General features: G+C 44.0%; 1 protein-coding gene across 2 annotated transcripts; it reads left to right on the top strand.

Annotated features, from left to right (window-relative positions):
- Positions 1–2,552: 2,552 nt before the first annotated feature.
- On the top strand, positions 2,553–21,375 carry MYL1 (myosin light chain 1). 2 transcript variants are annotated; one of them, XM_030486798.1, is made up of 7 exons: positions 2,553–2,816; positions 13,948–13,975; positions 17,179–17,322; positions 18,837–19,010; positions 19,524–19,601; positions 20,129–20,181; positions 21,051–21,375. In XM_030486798.1, the coding sequence occupies exons 1-6, from the start codon at positions 2,691–2,693 to the stop codon at positions 20,155–20,157; spliced, it is 579 nt and encodes a 192-aa protein (XP_030342658.1). In that variant the 5' UTR covers positions 2,553–2,690; the 3' UTR covers positions 20,158–20,181; positions 21,051–21,375. The 2 variants fall into 2 exon arrangements, with proteins under 2 accessions (XP_030342658.1, XP_030342660.1); XM_030486800.1 differs by lacking the exons at positions 2,553–2,816; positions 13,948–13,975; positions 21,051–21,375 and adding exons at positions 12,855–12,904; positions 13,677–13,701.
- The last annotated feature ends 253 nt before the right edge of the window (positions 21,376–21,628 follow it).

Here is a 21,628-nt window from a genome sequence, read left to right as displayed (position 1 = left end):
ACTTCAGAAGTGTCAGAATAAATCCTGTCAATGCTCTGGATGGAAAACACACTTCCCTTGTATTAACTAAGTTAAATGCAGCCCAAATGCATGAAAGTTTTGTGTTGACCAGAACTGCATCCTTATCAATTAAACCATTTGTAAAAACCTGGCAAGCCCCAAGCAAGCTGACCCCGGTTCAGTGAGTAGCAGGATGAGCAGGACATGATTTCCAACCAACAGCTTTCTCACTACTGGATTTTCTGGGGCCTTAAGAAATCTGAAGCTCTGACACTGTTCATTATGCCTCCCCTCGACACGGATTCTCCTGCAGGAGAGAGGCATCCATGCACTCCCCAGAAGCTGTACACCAGACGAGGCAGATGCCAGTGATAACTCACATCCTCAGCTGCTGCCGCTTTCCCTTAGAAGCAAATCTGGGCAAGTCCCAGCAAGCACAAGGGGCTTGTGCTAGTATTCCTGCTCACACCAAGCTGCTGCTAAAAGCAGGAAAGGAGCCTTCCTGATGCAGCCCTGGATGAGATGGTATGACACCGGCAGCTCTCATGCAAGAGCACAGGGACACATCTCCTCTGCATCACCTGGGACAACTTTGCTCCCTAGGGACAGATCCAATACACTCCCAGAGATGTCTTGGGGCACATCCAAGCTTGCCAGGCAGATAAACCTATAGTGCCCTGTCCCAAGCTCAAAAAACTGCCTGGATCCAAACCCTTATCCCAGTGATTGAAACAAGGACCTGTGATCCTCCTCTGTACCTGTTTATCTTCTTACCTGATCAATATACAATTATTTTGTGGCAGTTCCTCACAAAAGCTCCTTTTCTGGCAGCATAAAGCATGTTCAGACACATCTGAGTTCTTACTTGTGCGGAGCCAGCACTACGTTCATAGTTCATTTCTGAAAACCTGTCTTCCTTTCAAAATGTGTTTGATGGTGGCTTTCAGTCTTATTTCACTGCAAACCTCAGGTGACTGTAGAAGCGACTAGATCATTGCTGGATCTTCCTTGCAATTCCTTAAAGTTCTCATAGGTGTAGATCTATTTCCACTATTGGTAAACAGTGTCTACTTCCACCCAAATTATACCCTCAAATTATACCTCCAGGATCTGGTGGATTTTACTAAGCCTGAGCACAGGTTTTCTTACATGAAAATACACCTTTAACCACTCTCCATCCCCTTTTTTGGTGTGCATTTTTGTAAGTTTACCTTCTTTAAAATCCATTAATCTAAAATGCACGTGCTTGGATACTCTGCCAGCCAAAGTGTCTGTCCAAGACTTCAGGCTCTCTGTTTCTCATTCCAAGGCACTCCACAGTGTTCATGAAACAGAAATAAGGGGCCCACCAAAAGCCTTGCACTTAGTAGCACAGAACTTCAGGAGGCTGGAGAGTAAATGGGGGAGAGATTGCTGGACAAAGGAGCAACAATCAGCAATCCTGGATTTTTCTTCAGGAAATCTCAATGTACCAACCTGGGGGAACCATCAGGTTTTAAAAAGTTAGCAGCTCTTTTGCTGTGCTGGAAAAAGTCTACTGAAACCAGAAAAGTCATCTTCTCGTGCAAGCTGTGTCTCCTGGAGAGTATGGGGAGCAGGGAGGTCCATCAAGAGACTGAGGGGTGGAAAGAGACACAAGAGAGACAGGATGGGCAGGCAAAAAAGTGAAAGCAGAAGTGCCTCCCTTGCCTCATGGCAAGTTTCCAATCATAAATACATTACAAAAGGAAGCCTTTTGTGTGGGAAAACATACCATCAGCTGATCTCGATTTTGTCAGGGCACAGCTTATCCCTAGGAGAGGAAAAAGAAGATGAAGGGAAAAGATTAAAGGAAACGATTTTCAATTTTAAACACAGTCTTAACGTGATAGAAAGGAATAGTAAGAAGAGCTGAAATAGTAAGAACACTCAGGGTCTGGGAGAGACGCCTTGGCTGAAGGTCCTGCAGTGTTTTCCATATCTGTCTGCTTTATTTTTAAACACCCAGAGCCTTTGCTTGATCAACACTTCCTTGTAAAAGAAGGAACCAGAGGAGGAGTGAGGGGCTGTGGGGAGATAGGCAAATGAGGGTGGAAATTGATGATCTTCCCAGCCACGAAAGTCAGAATTCCTACTTGAAACTGAATCCTCCTGAAGCACTACACCAGCATGGGGGGAAAAAAGAGGAGGGAAGGAAAGAAAGAAGATTTATTACTTAAGCAGAATTGAAATTCTGATGAGAAAAAGGACTGTTCAATCCATGCCCGAATATCAACAGCAGATCCGAAACTGGGTTTGTCATATTGCCCTCTCCTTTGCCTGCATGAAAATAATTTTTTATATATATATATACACACACACAGACACACACACAGAGTGGAGGTGATTAGGGTTTTTAACGAGGGGGGAAAAAGCCACTGAAGTCCCTTGATCTTATGAAGCCCTGAACTCTTATATTCCATTTATAGCTCGAGCTGGAATGACATCCCACTTGATTAGCAAGCTGTCCAATCCAGCTGGATGTGTCAGGACTGTACGAGGCACTAAGTGAAATATATATATGCCCTTATAGAGTTTAACACATCGGGTCCACCTCCAGGGCACAGGCTGTAGCTCATTCTGACCACTGCTCCTCTCCCAGGAATCACTTTTAAGGGTTTTGCAGGCGTTTTTTGGGGGGCACCTTTACTTTCAAGTTTAAGCAACACAAAATGGCACCAAAGAAGGACGTAAAGAAGCCAGCAGCAGCCCCAGCACCAGCACCCGCGCCAGCGCCAGCACCAGCACCCGCGCCAGCACCACCCAAAAAACCCGCAATCGACCTCAAGAGCATCAAGGTAAAGGGATGAACGTGTGCTGATCATGGACCCAAAGTCCTTCCAAAGGGGAAAGCTAGCAGAGTCCCAGCTAACAGAGACCTGCAGTGAAACGTTGTGTGTGGTTGGTTCCGGTTTGGGGACTGCAGTGAAATGAATGAGTAACCTCAGTGAACGGAGTTGTTGACCTGCCTAAGCTTTTGATTGTGTCAGTAGCTGGAGGGGTGTAAGGCATGGCGCATGATTTAACACAAGAGTGAAACCCGGTGATTTCAGAAGTATTTTGGAGTGTGGCCCTTAGAACTTTTTAGCAAATCAGTACCAGTCTGACCTGTTTGGTAAAACTAAATTTAAAAGAAAACTAAAACCGGCAACAACGTCCCCATTCCCTGTCCCCTTCCCCCCAAAAGAGGTGCATGAGGACAGCAAGGGGTTATTGCAACTTGAAGCACAATGTTTTCCCATAGCGCTGTACTAAAACCGAACCTTGTGGTGCAGTTTGCCCTCAAATTCCTTTCCAAATTTTTGCAAGCACCTGATGACCCTTTGGTTGCGCGTTTCGAGATCAGCATGGCTCATCTTTAAAAGCAGAAAGAAAACAGATTTAAATAGAGGGAACCATTCAATGATTTAGTAGTTTTGCCTATTTTCTTTTCATTTGCAATGTACAACAAACATTGGTTGGTCGAGACCATGAGCTGGAAAGCCATGGATGGAAGCATTCCGGGTGATTCCCTCTCACCTTTACAGATTTGCTCAGAATTTGCCATTTGCTTCAAACTGAAAGCAACAAAGAGGAAGAATCTTTCATTATTTCCCTCTGACTGCACTTCCATTTGACCTCATATTGGTTTTAAGCTTCACATGCCAACCAGTATCTCTGGTTTTGCCTTGACCCTTCAAAGAAAACTCCTCCATGTTGGGCAATTCTTTACTTGGGAAAGAGGAGAGGGAGGTTAAATGGTTAAAGAGATGAAGTCAGACCAGTTTCTCTGGGTAGGACTATAAATAGTTATTCTCCACCTACCTGCCAAGCTGATTGGTCCGGGGACCAGTTTGCTGAACTCTACATAAGGAATCATGCCTATTATAGGGAAAAGAAGGAGTACAAAGACTCCTAATAGGACATACTCATTTTCATCTCATGATGACTTCTGTTTCAGGTATCTTAATACATGTAGTCCCAAGATCATGCCCCATTTAGTGAAATTGCTTGAAGTTTACTTTAATTTTCACAATCAGTACGTAGCTTCCCATGAGACAGCAGCTGAACCTGCTGCCAAAGTAAAACAAGTTCAAGAGGGGGGAAAAGGACATTTTGAAGTACTTTGGGTGATCATAGTAAAGGCTATACAAAAAGCCCACTGTTTTTAGAGAATACTGTCTGAAAATCAGACTAGACCTCACATTTCACTCATCTCCAGAAATGAAAGGGAATGCAAGCTAGATTTCCTCCTAAGTAATTTAATGGGATTTGATAGTTTTCTACGGCCAGTTCATTAGGAGAAAATAGAATTTTTGACTGCAGTGATCCTACCTAATCTATCTTTACATAAATAGGCTTAATAGCACATTACCAGCTAAAAAAAAATGGCAGGCTGCAGTCTGAGACATCTCTGCAGTTCACTCCTTTACCCAGACAGCTCTCTATAATGGCAGGAAATGTATCCTGGTAGCACAGAAGGAACGCTCCAGGTTTTGTCATAGTCAGACTGCTAAGAGAAGACAGCCCCCCTGAAGTCTCTTTCTTTTGAAAGAATATCAGACAAAATATTTTCCTCTTTGAAAGGGAGGAGGGAACTGGGCTTGTAAGAGAAAACTAGTCTTTTAACACTAAAGGCAGCACGTAAGTATTACTATTCCTATTTGTAAATAAGTGAAGATAAGTTCAAGGCCAGGTTGGATGGGGCTTGAAGCAACCTGCTCTAGTGGAAGGTGTCCCTGCCTGTGACAGGGGTTTGGAACTGGATGAGCTTTAAGGTCCCTTTGAAGCCAAACCATTCTGTGACATGAGCAACGTGATGGAGGTTACAGTACTGCTCTGCAATGCAGTGGGTGGCACAGCGTCCTGCCCCACATATTTATTGCTAGCATATCTCTTTCTATAAGTATCTCCTCCACTCTTCATCATGCCCTTACCAGGCAAGGAGCAGGGCCCCACAGAGCTGCTGCAGGAGTGAATGGATCACTCCCCCCTGCAGCAGGGGACTCTACCCAACCACACAGCTATGGCTGCAAGGTGATGCAGAAACCCACATCCCCTCTATCCCTGATCCTCCTCGCACCTGAGACCCCACAATGGCAAAGGGCTGCCCAGGCAGACTGTGGCACCTCCAGTGCTGGGCTCTTTGAGAAGGCATGAGGAACAACCCTGGTGCTTTTCACCCTGCCTTTGAGCAGGGCAGGGACTGGACAACCTCCTAAGGTCCCAACCAGCCAGCCTGGGTTATCCTTTTTCACTCTTTGGGAGCTCAGGTAGTGAAGGGAAACAATGTCTTCTTACAAGTGATTTCCAGGGAGATGTGGCAGAGTCTTAGCCCAGTCCCTTAATTAGCATTACTTAAACCTGAATCCTTCCATTCAAGCACCGAAGTCTCAGCATGAGAAAAGGCACAGCACCACTTCCAGCAAACCTTTGGAGCCAGGGAGCACTTAAAACTAAGCTTTTGATTGAGATTCAGAGAATGATCCTGTCCTGGGGCTCTTTGTGCTGATTTACCAGGTGTGGAGCCAGAGCCTCCAGCACTCTGAACAAGGGCATCAAGGGGGCTCCCCTCCACTCTGCAGGAGATTTAACAGCCATGCCAGAGCTTGCTGCTGATGAGAGGTGACTGGGAATGCCAGGCTGCAGCACCAGGATGATCTGGGGGGGTCACACAGCAGGCAAACACACAGAAAGGCTTTGTTAGCTTTTATAAGGAGACATCCAACCCCCTTTTAACTGCAAGGGTAGAGCTGCCTAATAAGGGTTTACAGCAGCCACATCAGCCACATTTGGCAGTGCACCTCATTTTAACTTAGCAGAGATCATAATATTCTCCAAAACAAAGAAGCAGCTGGTTTGCAAATATGGGTAGCCATTCTTGCAATGGTACTCCTCCATCTTCAGGGAATCTGGTTTTCTGGGCCTTTTTGGGTACACACTTTGAAAATGAGGTGCCTTTTTTTCCTCTTAAGAAGTCTCAAGCTCTGTTCCTGCAAATACAGGCACCCCAAATTGCCTGTCACCAGCAGAAGTTGTGACAGGCCTTTCACCCCCTGCTGTTCTTTTTTCCCCACTTTAAATTATCCAGTTAAAGCAAATAGTTGGTAATTTGCTCGTACTGACAGCAGCTGGTGTGAGATTTTCTACTTTTGAGCACCATCTATTGACTATAAAACTGAGTAACAGGAATACCTGACTTAAGGATTCAAATCTTTAAACTCAGCCCTTTCTCAGCTCACCTTAGGTTACGGTACAACCACCACAGGAAGAGAGTCAAGGCAGGGAGGAAGAATTTGGGTTTAAATGGAGCTGTAAAGACCCTTTTCTCCCCTATTCAGGAAATAACATAAGACTCACTCTGCTTTGCACAAACATTTCCAGACCAAATTTATATCTTCAGTTTTCCTCATGGAAACTAGCATGGCCTGGTTTTAAGCAATAGGTACAAAGGTTAAAGATTAAATCAAAACTGAGAAGTGAAGAACAGGGTGATGGATGTGCCTGAGCATTACCACCAGGAACCAACCACAACTGAAAGCAAAATGACTGTATGGTGAGTTTTCTCAACTACAGAATTCCTGGGGTTCTCTTAAAACTGTAGCCAAGGACAGTCCCAAAAAGATAGCTTATCTGCTTCGTTAACTTCCTTCTCCCACATAAGCCTGAGTGAGAAGAAACATTGAGTTGATGAAGAGCACTACCATGGGTCTGCATCTGCAATAACCAGGATGAGATGTCTCATGCTTGGTTTTCCAATTGAGGCACTAGGAAATGGATACATTTCATATTGCCCAAATCTGTTTAACTCTGTCCCTATCACCAACATGTTAAGTGTGGGGGTTTTTTACTGGAAATCTAAGGGCCTTTCCCAGCACGCACAACCTATCCTTGGACTGAGCCTAGGCTCCTAGCACTAGCTGTGATGTTTTGGTGCTGAAGATGTTGAGTGCAGTGCTCCACAGGCTTCTGCTCTGCACATGGTGCTCTGAACATGCAGCACCCTGATCTGGTGCCACACCAGGCCCCATTCTTCAGCCTTTACACAAGGCTTCCTATGCTGGTGTTCACAAGACTGAAATGCCAGGACTCCAACCACACTATGCCATGTAGGTAGCAGATAAGCTACCTACATCTTTAGGGCGAAAATAATTAAAAGCTATCAACTAGGAGAGACTTGCAAAGGCCTTGTGTAACTGTGTGATGCATGCCAAAGCCTGCTGCATGGAAGCAAACCCGTGTGATCATTTGGTTTTAAATACAGAGCTCTTAAGGCAGTAGAAAGTGTTCCGACAAGTGTCTTTAATTCTTATGACATTCGCTACTCAAGTAGGTCATCTCTGAACAGACATTGCACTGGATATAACCAGAGAGAGAAACTCACTAAAATGCACTGACAGAAACCTTCTGGGCTGGAGGGCAAGCAGGGCTGCAAATGTCAGCTGAAGCGCTTGGAGAGCTATTACACTGCAGACGAGGTCCATGTGAAGCTGTGGTGTGAGAACAGGAATGTTAACAGCAGCTTTGCTCATAGTGTTAAGGGCTTTCTTAGGAACTGGCAGGCTTTTCCGTGAACTTTTTGGCTCATGCCCTTGGATTATGCCTGATCTAGCTCCAGCAATGACTCCAGAAGGGTTCTCTAAGACTGATATACTCATTGCACAAGGTCGCCAGTACCAAGTGCCCTTTCAGGTAGGAAGGGGACAAGGGCAAATATGACTTAGCCTTAAGAAAGAGATGTAAAGGGGCCTATCTGATGCCATCCAGACCAGCTTCCTGCTACTGCTTTGACCACTGAGGTACAGCACCATTTGGGGTTCACCCCAGAGCAGAGCACCCCAGCCAAACCCCTTGCTCCCATGAACCTCGCTACTGATACCAGACCCACGTTGATGGCAGTTGCTAAATCACTGCACGGGCAAGGCATGGCATGAAGGTATCCCAGGACAAGCAACGTGGACATCAGACTCAGCACATACCAAGACATCCCTTCAGGTATTGTTGAAAACCAGAAGGAAAAGCAAACTGAAAAGCCACCACTTAGTTTTCTTTACAAGGCTTTCAGAAGAACTTTGCCTCCTTTTCTTCCTAAACAAGGAATCCCTCAAAAGTGGGGACTGTCCATATATATTAGTAGATACTTTATGTCTACTAACCAGAAAAATCATTTGGAAATGAATTATTGTTTACAAGACCCATTCTTAGTAATTCACAGCTTGGGCAGCATTTTAAAACGTTATCTGTAGGCTTTGGAGGGTCTGGGGAGCAACAAACTTCAGCACAAAGAGTGGAATTTAAAGCAAATTAGAGAGTAACATTTCAAGAGCTCGCAGAGTAATTTCAAGTGTTAACAGCAGTTGTGTGGCAGAGCCTTTCTTCTAACAACTAATACATCAAAACAACCCCACAGTATTTCTAAAACACTGCTTTAAAACCCCTTGGAGCACAGAGAGATTGTAACAGATAGCAACAAGATATTGGAGTTCATCTTACATAAGGCAAGAAGAAGGTGACTTAATTTAGCCAATGACAAGTAAAGAAAGAAGTTGTCTGTAAGGAGATACGAAACGACCAATCTGGAAATTCGCCCCACGTCACTGAGGCTTTATTACATCTTATACTCACTGCCAAAAAGCACTTTCACCGGGCTGGTTTACCACATAGCACTTAAATGTCAAGCAGCAATAGTCTAAATACTGTTAGTACTCCAACACTGCCGCTGGGAGGCACGTTAAAACAACAAATCCCTTGGAGAGCAGGGCTCCAGAGCCTCGCGTTTCCTCCCACCGACACACATTGGTACAAACCAAACCAACACTGAACAACCCTTTAAAAATAAACGAACTGGAAAGTTACATGGAATGCTTAGGAAAAAAAGTCAAATTCATCTGCAGTTAAGTCCATTAAACTCAAAGAGATTTCGAACCCTTCTCTCAAACCTTATGGCATCTCACACATGCAATTTTCTCTCCTGTATTAATGGTGGTTGGTTTTAGTCTGTCTTCAACTGTGTCTGCAGGTGCTCTGTTCCCAAAACGGAGCTCTCTTTCTCAAGAGCATATCCGCTCCTAACATTTCTCTGCTTCGTAAAAGACATGAGGCTAAATCCATCAGGCTGTTGACTCTTACTTACATGTGGCCTCTCTCAAATCTGTGGCATCGATCACAAGAGCTATCAAACTGGGGTGAGGGACAAGGGAATCACAGCCTGCTTTGCAGGGGGACTGAGAGCTGTGTAATCCTGCACTCACTGATGGCTCATAGAAAAGATGTGCAGCTGTATTAATCAAGGAGCAGGCACTAATGGTGAGTAGGTATCATATGAACTGCTGGAGGCACAATCCTACCTTATCTCCAGCCAAAAATAGAGAAATCCCACCAGTCCTGAACAGGAAGCTAAATATACAGTGAGTATCTTGGGGGACTCTCAAATTTTCCCCTCTTTGATTTTCCAAGACATCTGATATGTTCTTAGCCTCTTCTACAGAGAGAGTACTTTGAAATACCCAGTAACTCTCTGTTAAAATGCTAAGAGGATTCCCTTCTCCGTAACTCACCCAAAGGGTAACAAGGGGATGGAGCAGCTGAATGCTTTAACTCCCAGCAGCATCTTTCCCCAAGGCTTTTCACCCTGGCCAGACACCTACACACTTACAGGGAGCACAAAGTGACTGTCGCTCAGCAGTGCTGTACTCAGCCCCATAGGTGAATAGGTGAGCACAGCACCACGCTGCAAAGGTCAGGGCCATAAGGCCCATGAACCAGTGATTTGTTGGGAAATTCGGAACTTTGGTAATAATTTGGAAATAAAGATGTGTGTGGATTGGGTCTGCTGCTTAGCTGTCAATAAGGAGTTGCAACAACCCCATCCACCCCATCCTATGTAACTGGGACCTGGTCAAAATGTTTCTATCAAGCAACAAGATGACTAGAAGGTGGTCACATATTATGCAGAGAAAAGCCTTAATCTTAAAACGCAACAACAAAAAACCCTAATCACAAAAAACCCCAACCCAAACACACCCCCTTGGGCACTGCTAACCTTCTGGGTAATAACTTTGTCCATAAACAAGGGCTAAGCCAAGTTAGAGAACTCCAGGTCCTTGTGGTTCTTCCACATGTTGCATTTCCTTCAACCTTTCATTATTCGTCTGGGGAAGGTGCATTCTTTGTTTGTAAAGCCAAACTCCCTAAACTTCCAACATCTTCCCTGAAGCCTCAAGACTCATTCTCTGACAATGCAGAGACCATTGCCTGGATCAAAACAAAGATACTGCAGAATACTTCTATGCCTTGAAGCTTATGAGAGTTCCTTAAAGAATCAGAAATCCTACCTTTAGTTTCTTTAAGGAGTGTTTGAAATACTTTCTACACTGTGGCCATCTGTAGGTGCCCTTACTCAAAGCAAGTAGCATTTTCAGCACCCAACAGACTATTGGCTCAAAGCAAGGTGGTTCTTCAGTCAAGTGAATGCAACATGCCCATGCTAGAATATTTCTCCCCAGCAAAACTCTCGTGAGGTTTTATTCAGAATCACTAATAAAGGGCTCATGTGCTGTGCTAGTATTTCCTCATCTAAATTCTGAGCCAAAGTCTCACAGTTTATAAGTGGACTTCTCTAAATCTATACATATTTTATAGCCCATTCAAGCCACATGGCTAATCCAGGTATCAGTTTTCTATGCCCAAGCCAAATGCACCCAAACTATTTTCTGCTTGGCATCTAAAGTCCTTTGGGACAAGTTTTGCTGTAGCCAACCATAAAGCTTACCTAAAAGTAAGAAAAAATGTCCAAGAAAATGGTAAGTTTTCCTTAGTTTTTTATTATTTTTTTAAATCCTGTTTTCGGGGGAACATTTCCCAGTGGCAGCACTGGAGAACCAGAGGCTGAGGGCAGGAGGAAAATTCCATCAAAGGCAACACACCGAACTGACCCAGGCAACATTTCAGCTCTGCCAAAGTCTTTAGAAAGCTCTTCTATTAATGCAGTGGGACTGATGGCCAAGATCCATATTAGCTTTCTCCCTGAGTTCCAGCCAGCGTTAACCAGGTGGTCTGCACTGTGCTTAACCTATGTTAGCCAATTCAGACAACAGCATCGACCCCCTTTTCTATACAACCACACCTGGTCATGGCTACACTTTGCCCTGAATACATACCTGATCCCACAGGCTAATAGATTACAAACAGCAGAAAACACAAAAGTGAAGATTGGCAGTGGAGCATTTTTCCCTACTCAGCATATTTGCTAACTATTTCTCAAAAATGCAACTAAATCTGTTGGTTCAGAATGTTTTCCAGCTGAAATGCTGAGCTTAGAAAACGCTTTGCAGTTGTATCTTTAGTTTTCAAAATAGGACGTAGGAGGTTAATGTCTCAAATCCAATCGAATATTTTGACTTACTTTGATTGTTCAGTTTAAAAAAAACCAAACCAAAACAGTGCTTGCGTTTGATTCTTGCTCTCAGAGCCCTCAATATACTGAAAAGAGACATTCACAAACGTTATGCTTATCTTCAGGGTAACGAAGCGAGCTACAGGAGAAAATTTCCCTCACTAATCACATTTTGTCATTAGAAAATGAGGAGCAGGGAATGCTCAACAAAAGAAATCAATAGAATTTTAGAGAGGGGATTTCAGTTTGAAACAGAGAGTCTGTTGTTGTCACACAACCATTCCCATCCTGGCTCCATCACACTCTTGACCCAGTTGAGGTGACACAGAAAGGAAGAAGTTCGGAGCAAAGTTTTGTAAGTCTTTTACAATGTCTCACAGCATCAGTTCAGAGACTGGACCTTGGGCTTGCAGGATGCTACATGGTGGGACTGGATCTTTGCCACCGAAGAAACTGCAGCCTCCACCTCCTGGAACCTACCTAGAAAACTCACTATTTGTAGTGCTACCATGGCCCCTTCACTCTACGACTCCTCTCCCCACCATGAACAGTCATCCTTTCAGTCCACAAAGCTTTTGGGGGGTCTTAGCTCCTATCAGTTTCTCCTTATCAGTTTGCCTTCACATCACAAAAACCTCAGCAACACCTACTCTCACCACACCAGTGAGCTCTGAAGCTGGCATGGTCTAACCCCAGCCCTAGAAGAAGTGCCCTAGAGAGCACAGGCTCTCCCAGCATTCTGCAGGGTACCTCTACACATCAGCTGCTAACCTCTGGCAACAGCTGGGTCCAAAACTACATAAATTCTGCCTTAAAGAATGTTTGAGCTTCGGAAAACAGGACAATGTAACCAGTACAGAGGAAGAGCTTCACCATCAGACACCACCTCCATCAACAGGTTAATCTTCTGCTCGGTGCCAACAACTGGATTACACTGAGCAGACAAGCAACAGCACCACTCATCTAATCCTGAGTGCTGCATGAACATCTAAAGGCTCGGGCAAAGCTCAGCAGAGATACGAGGACCATCTAGCTGCACCTAACACAACCTGCAAGCCACGTGTAAAAAGCTGGACAAACACGTGGCACCTCTCACCCTCAACGCTCCGTGCTCTCTGACTTTATAGCTTATTGGAGTAATAAGAGTCCTTCCCTAGAAGGAAGTCATGGTACGTCTGGACAAGGAATATCTCCTCTTGACAGTATGGATCCAGAAACTGCTGACCTGAATCAAACTTACTGCTTGCCACTCCCTGCCCCTCTCCAGCCTCCTAAAAATAGCTGTCATCAGATGTCCATCAAGACATGGAGCCTCCTCTCACTTTGCCCTAAGAAAGCTAAAGAACTCGCCAAGGGGTGGGACTGCTTCCTTCTGACACCTAATCCAGGCAATGCCGTCAGCGCCACTGGATAAATAAGGGGAAGAAAGGCCAGGAAAGCAGGACCACTCTCGAGACCTCTCAGCTAATCCCTCCTGCCCGTCTGCTGCTCTGCTTTTCCAACTCAATCATGGTGGGTCCACGGAAAGCTAATGGTTAGCAGCAAGCCAGTGTATTTTACCTAAGTAAATCAGGCTTCTTGCTCAAGGTAGTTCTGGGGCGGGGGGAAGGACAGACCAGAAGACAGCTTAGGTTTGCTTGGCTTTCCTCCTTAAACCTAAAGGGCTATGCAAGGTTCTCTGGTTAGCCTCCAGTTCTGTACCATGCAGCGGTAGCCATGCAGCTCCTATAGCTTCAGACAGGAGGGTTACAATTTGCTACTGCTGTCTGCTAAGCATTTTAGTTTAGTTTTGCTAAAGCGGCAAAGGAAGAAGGTAGTATTTTTAATAGAAGAAAATATCATGTTTAGTACTTTATGAAACATTGTACTGTCAAAAAGCGATCCGAAACACAGACTTTAAGAGATTGGTTTAATCTCTATGTTAGTGTAAAAAACCCAAGCTGCTTGTTAAGCAATGTTGCTTCAAATGGTCTTAATGAAACGGGTCGATACTAAAATAGTAAAGGACCTGATTAGTGACTTCTTTGTTAGCTAGGAGACTTTAGACTTTTGCTGCTTCTAGCCACAAAACTGGCTTGCCCTGGGATGTAGATTTTAATGAAATCTTTAAGAATAGACCTAGTGATGCATTTTTGCAAGGGAAGTTGCTGGCTTAGGTTGCTATGGCCTAATTAGACCAGGCAAGACAGATGTGAGCGCTCAGCTACTCCGTGCTATTTGCTTTCTCTCAGTGCATTTTCAGCAGTACTAGTTCTCTTCTCTCTCTTTTTCTTCCCAACTGCAGTCCTTCACTCCTGACCAAATTAACGGTAAGTGAAATCAAAGTTAAACTTTACCAGGGGGCAGGAGGGGGTACATAATGGCCATCAAACGCTAAAGATTCACTAGCCTTAACAGCTCTTTTGCTATCTGCAATTACTTCTGCACGTCTGACCCATTTTTGCTGTTTTGGAAGATGACTCATGGATTGAGCTGGATGCTTTAGGAAACAAACAGGTTCTCCCCCAGCCCCCCCCTCCTAAGCTATTTTTTTGTGATTGATTTCCTTCCAACAGATCGAGTTCTCCAAGGAGCAACAGGATGGTAAGTTACAAGAGAGCTGATGTGTTTTACACGTATGTGGGTTCAGAGAGGAGCTACAAGCTCAGAAGCTCAACCTTTATGAAGGCATGAGCTAGGACTTCAGCTGGTATAAATCACCACACTGCTGACTTCAGAGGAGCAGTGCTGACTTACGCTGAACGAGAATCTGACTGTAGATTTACATGTCATTTATCTGGGTGCTTAGATGCTGCCTAAGCTGAGAAGTTTATGCCATGTTACCAGCTCTACCTACTAAACATTTTTCAGTTGTGCTCCTATACTGGCCATTCACAAGGATGCTGAAAACAAAGTCTTGCGTTTGAAAGTCATAGCGGGAATAGGCAGATGAAGGACAACAGGAGGAGGGAGTGGGCTGAAAATTTAACTTAGCTGCAATGACATTGCAATTTTACATGAGCAGAAGATGGAAGAGGTCTATATGTTACTTTTACCAGGAGGTGTTGGGGAAGGGAGGAACAAAGGCTGCTTTACTGTAAATACATTCATGATGCATGGAAGTAGTTAGCAAATAAGTGACTTGTGTAAACTGTTGCTTATGAACACAATGTGGGCATGCTGCAATTCTTGAGCATCTTGCTATATTCTCTGCTTCACAAGCCACCAGCGAGTTACAAATTGGGTTTTAAATCTGCTAGAAAGAGATGATTAAAAACTCTGACATGAACAAAATCCCCATTGAAGCTCTGGAAATCTATGTTGGAGTGTTTCAAATATCCCAAGGGCTGTATTAAATCATGCAGGTCTTAAAGAAATGTCAAAAATTCAGCAGCAAATGTAGTGCACCTCTCACTGTGAACAAAGTACTTAGGACAGAAGATACAGGGATTTACTAGAAATCCAGAGGGAGAGGAATAGCTAGAAGCAGGTCTTAAGGGAGAGACCTAAACTTCCTGAACAGCAGCCTGCTCTGGGTTACACTATCAAAGCAATAAAGGACAGGTATAGCGCAGTAAGTGGGGCTGGAAACATTTCTCTTCCTGCAGTCTAAACACTCCTGGTCACAAAGAAAATCATTTGGACTCTTCCTCACTTTTCAATTCTAAAAGTTTTACCAAAGGGTTGGGAGGGTTTATGGAAAAATGCCATCGATTCCAAGCTGCTGGCATTTGTAACGAAGAAAACGGTTTTGTTCAGCTTCCCTACATATTTCAGCTCATCCAGCTGCTGTAATGCTGTGATAACTGACCCAAGCAGCAGAGCATTTAAACCTACTTGAGAGGGAGAATTTCCCAGGAAGAGGGATGTCCCACCCTCAGTAACTATTTCCATCCATACAGGCTGATGCACCAGCAGCTGAGTGGTACCCTCTGCAGAGAGGGATTTGAAATGTGCTTATTCCAGCAGAGGTATAAACTAGGACTAGCTCTCTCTCGCTCTCTCTCTCTCTCTCTCTCTCTCTCTCTCTATATACACACGCACCACCCAAAACTAAAAAGAAAAACCCCACAGCAAAGATAACTCAGTGAAATGCATGCCTGAGACACAAAAATAAAATCAGGCCTTTTCTCCCAGTGTTCAGAACCCAGTGAAGATAAAACTTCATAGGATTTACAAAGCAGAGAAACTCTCCTGATGGCTTTGCTAATAGCAAACTGGCATTGTTTTATACCTCACTCTGGCTAAATGTCATTAATGCACCGAATGAAAGATTGGATCATATGGTATAAATCACTACAGCTCTATCAACCTCAGCTGCTAAAGCAGGAGCTGGCATCAAGCTGATATATTGTACGGGGAAGCTCCACACGGGTCCTTGATTTCACACCCTGCAATAAAAGCTGTAAGGGGAGAAGGTTCACAGTAAAGGGTTATAGGTCTCTCACATCAGACAGTAAGGGGATTAGTTTCAGATGTATTAGATTACAGCCCAGCAGGCCAACATTGTGTATCAGCAGCTTTACTGCGTGCCAGCAACTCCTCCACTAAGGCAGTAGGTATATGGACGGCTAAAGCAAGAACCTAAATACCTCTGCGTCACCTGTCCTCAGCACAAGATGAATGAAGACATGATTTGAAATATGGTTTATTACTTCTAAACCTGCCCCAAGGCAGAAAGAACATCCACCTACATGAGCTGTGAAACACAAAGCCTGTCTGGCTGCTGGAAGCACACACAGGAAAGACATTTCACTTGGTTTACTTGGAGCTAAAACACAGCATCGTCAGACACTGCAATGCAGGAATGATCAACAGCAGTCTGAGATGCTCTTGACATGAGGTTCAAGGATGCTTTTTTAGCTAGACCCTGGATGTTTGTCCCCCTTAAGCATATTTCTTTATTCATTGCAACAAATGTTATAAAAAGATGAAAAATATAGTAAGGTGATTAACACGGAGCTTTGCAACAGAAGATGAAGACTGGCAATGCAATGAAGGCAACCGTGTGGGCTGATTTTTGTAGGAGAAACGTGTGTACCCCAATTCCTTGGTCAGCCGCAAGGGGGAAATAAGTGAAGGTTGATCATTTGGCAGCAGTGAAAGAAGCAAAGTGTCAAAGTGCACACACTGGAAATGCACTGGAATAAGGCACCACACAAGTATTACCACTGGAAAACCAAATATCTGTGCATCTGTAAGAAGCAAGGACAGATTGCAAAGAGCAGAGAAGAGAGGGGACAAACATGGGCAGAAATGCCATTGTAAGGCAACTTTAAAAGAAAACTAAAGTAGAAGCATTTGAAATCCACCTTCATGTTTCCCATTAGCACTGTGTGGTGGAAATACCAGGACTGCAGGGAGGACCCACCGAAACAGCCGGATGTTTTGCACTGCAAGGTGCTTTGACAGAAGAACCCCAGTCCTTGGTGAGATAAGGTGGAGTGGATAACACCATCTGTACCTTCTGCTGCTGTGTCATGCAGACACCTGTTCTTGAATGGCAGTGCCTGTAGAAAACTTATCTTGCCCCATGCTTGAAATAACCATGGGGTCAATCAGAAAGCCATTGATAGCTATTAGAGCCAGGAAAGCTATGAAATGTAGATATAAAAGTTTAAAAATAGTGAAACCAAAATGTCAGAGGGGAGGAGTTTTTCTTGGGATTGTGAGCCAAAGGTTCCCCTGGCTAACTCCTCCGGAGCTGGTGGAGCAGTGCCAGGAGACAGCAGGCTCACGTCTTTGTTAATACAACTTGTCAATAGAGAGCTGCCCGGCCCAGTTTAACTGTTGCTCTTCCCTTGCAGACTTCAAGGAGGCCTTCCTCCTCTTTGACAGGACTGGTGATGCCAAGATCACCCTGAGCCAGGTTGGTGATATCATCCGGGCACTGGGGCAGAACCCTACAAATGCCGAGATCAACAAGATCCTGGGCAACCCCAGCAAAGAGGGTAAGTATCCTACAGTGTCTCCTGGGCCCTTCCTGAGGCTGGGGAACTGTCATTAGGTGACATCAGCAGTCACAGCAGGAGGGAGAGGAGCTTTTGCTCTGAAAGGGAATGGAATTTCTCCAGTTCCTTTTGAAGAGGATGAATTCCGTGCTCAGGAGGAGGAAAACCTCCTTAGGATGTGGAGAAGTCCCTGTAGGGACCATTTTGGTGCCAACCTGCTGTAGGTGCAATGCAGTCCATTTATGTCCCAGCCCTTGCTAAGTCCATTTCCAATAGCTGATACTCTTCAGGTCCTTACAGTGCAGGATCTTCTGCATAAACCAAGACATGCCCTGGGACTGGAAACCCACCCATATATTTCTGTTGGCTGGGGTGGTCTGTTCAAAGCTCCTACAAACTAGGGCATGCTCAGGCATATGTTGGCCATTTACATAGCAGTCATTTTCCATTTCCTTTTCTCCCCTCTTAGAGATAAAGAAATGGTAAAAAACTGTGGTCATCTCCTAACAAGGACCTAGTGCAGGTGATCCTTGATTTCAGCCACGCTGAACCATATTGAGATGGGCTAAATTATATCCAAACCTTCAGGCCTGGTAAAGGCAGCTCCAAGGAACAATTCAGAAGGGCTGAGTTAAGCATTAGCACAAGCAGGAAGCACTGAGCAGAGGACTAAAACAGAGGTGAGACCATGACAATACTTTAGGTGACTACAGCAATAAGTGCCAGTGATTTTGATACAGCTGAGTAGCAAAATGGTTCCTGTAACAACTGTATAGTCAAGAATCTCTTGCATATTTCCATCTATTATATTTCATTGTTGCCCAGATGAAGGCTGCTCTTTGCAAAGATCCAGGAGAAGGCAAAAATAAAAAGAAAAAAGAAGAAAAATAAAGATCCTTTGATTTGTCAGCCTTCCTCCAACAGAAAACCTTTGGGGAAGGCCTCACCAAGGACAACTTCTGGCTCATGAGAACAAAGGGGTTAGATGCACTAAGCTTGTGAGTCCTTAAAACTCCACACTGAACATGTCAGTAGTAAATCTGGCCACCACCCCCACTGGACATTCATATTTTTGATTAGTTTATTCTTGTGCTAAGAGTCTCTGCTACCACATCTAAGAGACCCTGAAGAGGTCAGGAACATGCCAGCAACCTCAGGGACCCACCTAAATTGCAACCTCTCACTCTGTTTACTTTTTCCCCACTGTTTGGGCTGAAGATTTCTGGTTTATTGCCTTCTGCAGTTCCCCCGCTCACAAAATCCTTTCAAAGATCAACTCACACAGCTAGTTTCATTTCTGAAAGAGAAATACAACACGCACGTAAGCATACTAACTCCCATGATACGAGAGAATGCAGGTTCTGCAAAGGAACTGCCAAACCCTGAGGCAAAGACTAAAGGACAGAAAGAGGTGTGCAGATGAGGTGGGAGGTTCTCCCCCGTTTCAGGGCAAACATCCCAAAAGAACACACATAGAAGTGTCTAGCATGTAGCAACTGGTGCTTTCTTTCCAGAGTTGAATGCCAAGAAAATCACTTTTGAGGAGTTCCTGCCCATGTTGCAAGCAGCTGCTAACAACAAGGAGCAGGGTACCTATGAAGACTTCGTTGAAGGTCTGCGTGTCTTCGACAAGGAAGGCAATGGCACAGTCATGGGCGCTGAGCTCCGTCACGTACTGGCTACGCTGGGTAAGGGATTATCTTCTCTGACAGCACTTTAAAAATTGCTGCTGTTAGATGGCATGAGAGAGGGAGGAAGGATATTCTAACTGGTTTGGAGAGGTAGGAGGCTACCAAGCCAAACAAAACTGTGTTTCCTAACTGGTAACCCACATGGAAAGCAAACACAAAACTCAGTAGAAAGCCCAAAGGAAAAGGCTTGGTTTATTACTTCTAAATTCAGAGCAGGTATTGAGTGCCTGTTATATGAATAATAGGGAAAAAAGGCTGTACATCTCAGCGGCATAATACACATGGACAAAAGTAGGGGATTTGCTGCATAATTTCCTTACTCTGTAGGAATAATTGGAATCCCTGTGTCTATATGCACATGTAAAACTTCTACTGAAAGTTAAAATTACTAATGCTCAGTCCACATATAGGTCTTTTTGTTACTAACTCAGGAAACAAGGAAAGCCTTCGGAAAAGCTGTAGGGTTCAGCTGTTTGTGGAAGAATTAACAGAGGTCTCTCAACTCTCCAGGTGAGAGGATGACAGAAGAGGAAGTAGATGAACTCATGAAAGGTCAGGAAGACTCCAACGGCTGCATCAACTACGAGGGTAGGTGCAAGAGCTCAACACCCTCTCATCCTACATTCCTTCCTTCCCTCACAGAGCTTCATTGCAGTTTGCTTTTAGCTTCTCAGGCAAATATACAAAGCTACAGTTGTGTTAGGTTGAAAGGCTTATGTATGAAAATGACTACTGCAATATGCTTAGCCTGCAGTCACACCACTCAGAAGACTAGATTCAGCCACAGAGAAGGCTACTTTGGCCAACACCAGATCTCTAAACTCTCCAGCCTTCTGTAGAGCAGTTGCAGTGATTGGAACCAATCCTATAGCTAATGTTTAGAAAAAGTGCTCTATTCGTCATAGATTTAGTCTTACCACACTTAAGCAGGAAGAGAATTTATTTGTACAATAAACACTACACTTAGAAAGTTCTATCACATTGTTGGGTCAAATGTGATCAGGAACGTGTGTTTTTAATGCCGTCAGCTCAGAAACTGCTGTTATTTTTAAAGATATTTCCCAAATTAACATTTGCTGCTCCTTCTAACTAGCATATCTGTATCTTCTCCACAGCATTTGTAAAGCACATCTTGTCTGTCTAAGTGGACTTCCCCAGATGCCAAACGGTATGTTCTTCTCATTTGCACACTTAACCTGGTCTGTTTGCTGTGCTTAAAGCCTTCTACATGCCCATGGCCAAGTATAAGTCACAAAACCAACATGACACCTTCTCCCCAATAGTCCAAATAGAACAAAATGAGTAAAGAGCAAAGAAAACAGGAATGCAGATCCCTGGGTCTTGTTCACAGCTCTGTAACTGGTTGGAAACTGTGTTTAGTGGATTTTTCAAACAAACATACCCAAACTGTGAAAAGAAATGCTCAGTTTATTCACAAGCATAGAGATGCTCATGCTTAAATATCACCCTATATCTTGTTGTCATACAAAAATCAGAGTTTGAGCTGTGCAAACTGACAGCCTGAGACATTTATCCTATAAGCACCCTGAGATTTTGTTTGGTTTTTTAAAGGAAATCAAAGCAACACCTTCTGATAATTTGTTACAGAAATCTCTAACAAACTATGTAGCCTGAATACTTGTGTGAATTATCCAGAACAGCTCTTCAAACAAAATCATCATCTGAAAAAGAGTATTTTAACAGTCATGATCAATAGTCAAAAGAGGGCTTCAGAAGTACCCAATCATTTAGCAGTTCTTCTACAAGTAGGAAGAAAAAAACCCACCTAAACAAAAAACCTCACACAACCTTGATATGCTGCTATTTTGTCCAAAGAAAAAGCCAGCAGCTGTATTTAAAATGCAGACATAAAATACTGCGTGTGTCTGTGGCCTGTTATTCTATCCCAAGAAAGATACATTGCCAACTCTCTTATGAAGCAACAAACACCTCAAAACAGAAATCAAGGGCTTGGCTTGTCATCTTGCAAGTGTTTCTTCAGCCAGCTTCAAGTCCAACTCTCCCATTGCTTCCCAGGACAAGCCAAATTCAGGAAGACCAGACGGCACTCAAGATCTGCCTGGAATTCTTGCTCAGTCTGTCACCACCAACATGGAAACGGCATAGAACTGGATGATACGTGCCTCTGACCCCACCAGTTTTACCTGTCCATCCATAGGTATCACCTCTGGGTCACTACACTTTAATTTAAAAACCATGAACTTTCACCAAGGCAAGCTAGATGGAATAAACTGCTGCCACCCAGGATCCATCTATCCTGAGCATCTCTTTCCATGTTGTCTGCATTGAAATGATGGAATCTCTTGGAAAAAAATAAAGCATCAATAAATCCCTGTGGTCATTTTGTGGCTATAAAGTACCTTTTTCCCCCCCTAAAGCTGTACCAACACACTCAAAGCAGCACTCAGAACCTGATCTGTTTTCTCTGTATATTGTACTTCACAAAATAAAGTTTTATCAAAAAAAAAAAAAGGGGGAAAAAGGAAAAAAAGACAGACATCTCCAGGTCATTCTACTTAATCTGAATGAAAAGTGTTTTCTTTGGGGACTGGGAGGAGGAGTAATTAGGAATCCAACACCTACATCAGCACTTA

The sequence above is a fragment of the Strigops habroptila genome, chromosome 5 (genome assembly GCF_004027225.2).
Source record: "Strigops habroptila isolate Jane chromosome 5, bStrHab1.2.pri, whole genome shotgun sequence".
NCBI classification, from domain to species: domain Eukaryota; kingdom Metazoa; phylum Chordata; class Aves; order Psittaciformes; family Psittacidae; genus Strigops; species Strigops habroptila.
Note: the sequence above shows the minus strand (reverse complement) of the source record. Positions and strands in the feature narration are given on the sequence as shown.

Excerpts from the sequence above, each read along its gene's own strand:
- MYL1 (XM_030486798.1), top strand. The coding sequence starts at position 2,691 with ATGGCACCAAAGAAGGACGTAAAGAAGCCAGCAGCAGCCCCAGCACCA. Across the intron at positions 13,976-17,178 it reads CTCCAAGGAGCAACAGGATG|ACTTCAAGGAGGCCTTCCTC; the intron begins GTAAGTTACAAG and ends CTTCCCTTGCAG. Across the intron at positions 19,602-20,128 it reads CGGCTGCATCAACTACGAGG|CATTTGTAAAGCACATCTTG; the intron begins GTAGGTGCAAGA and ends TCTTCTCCACAG.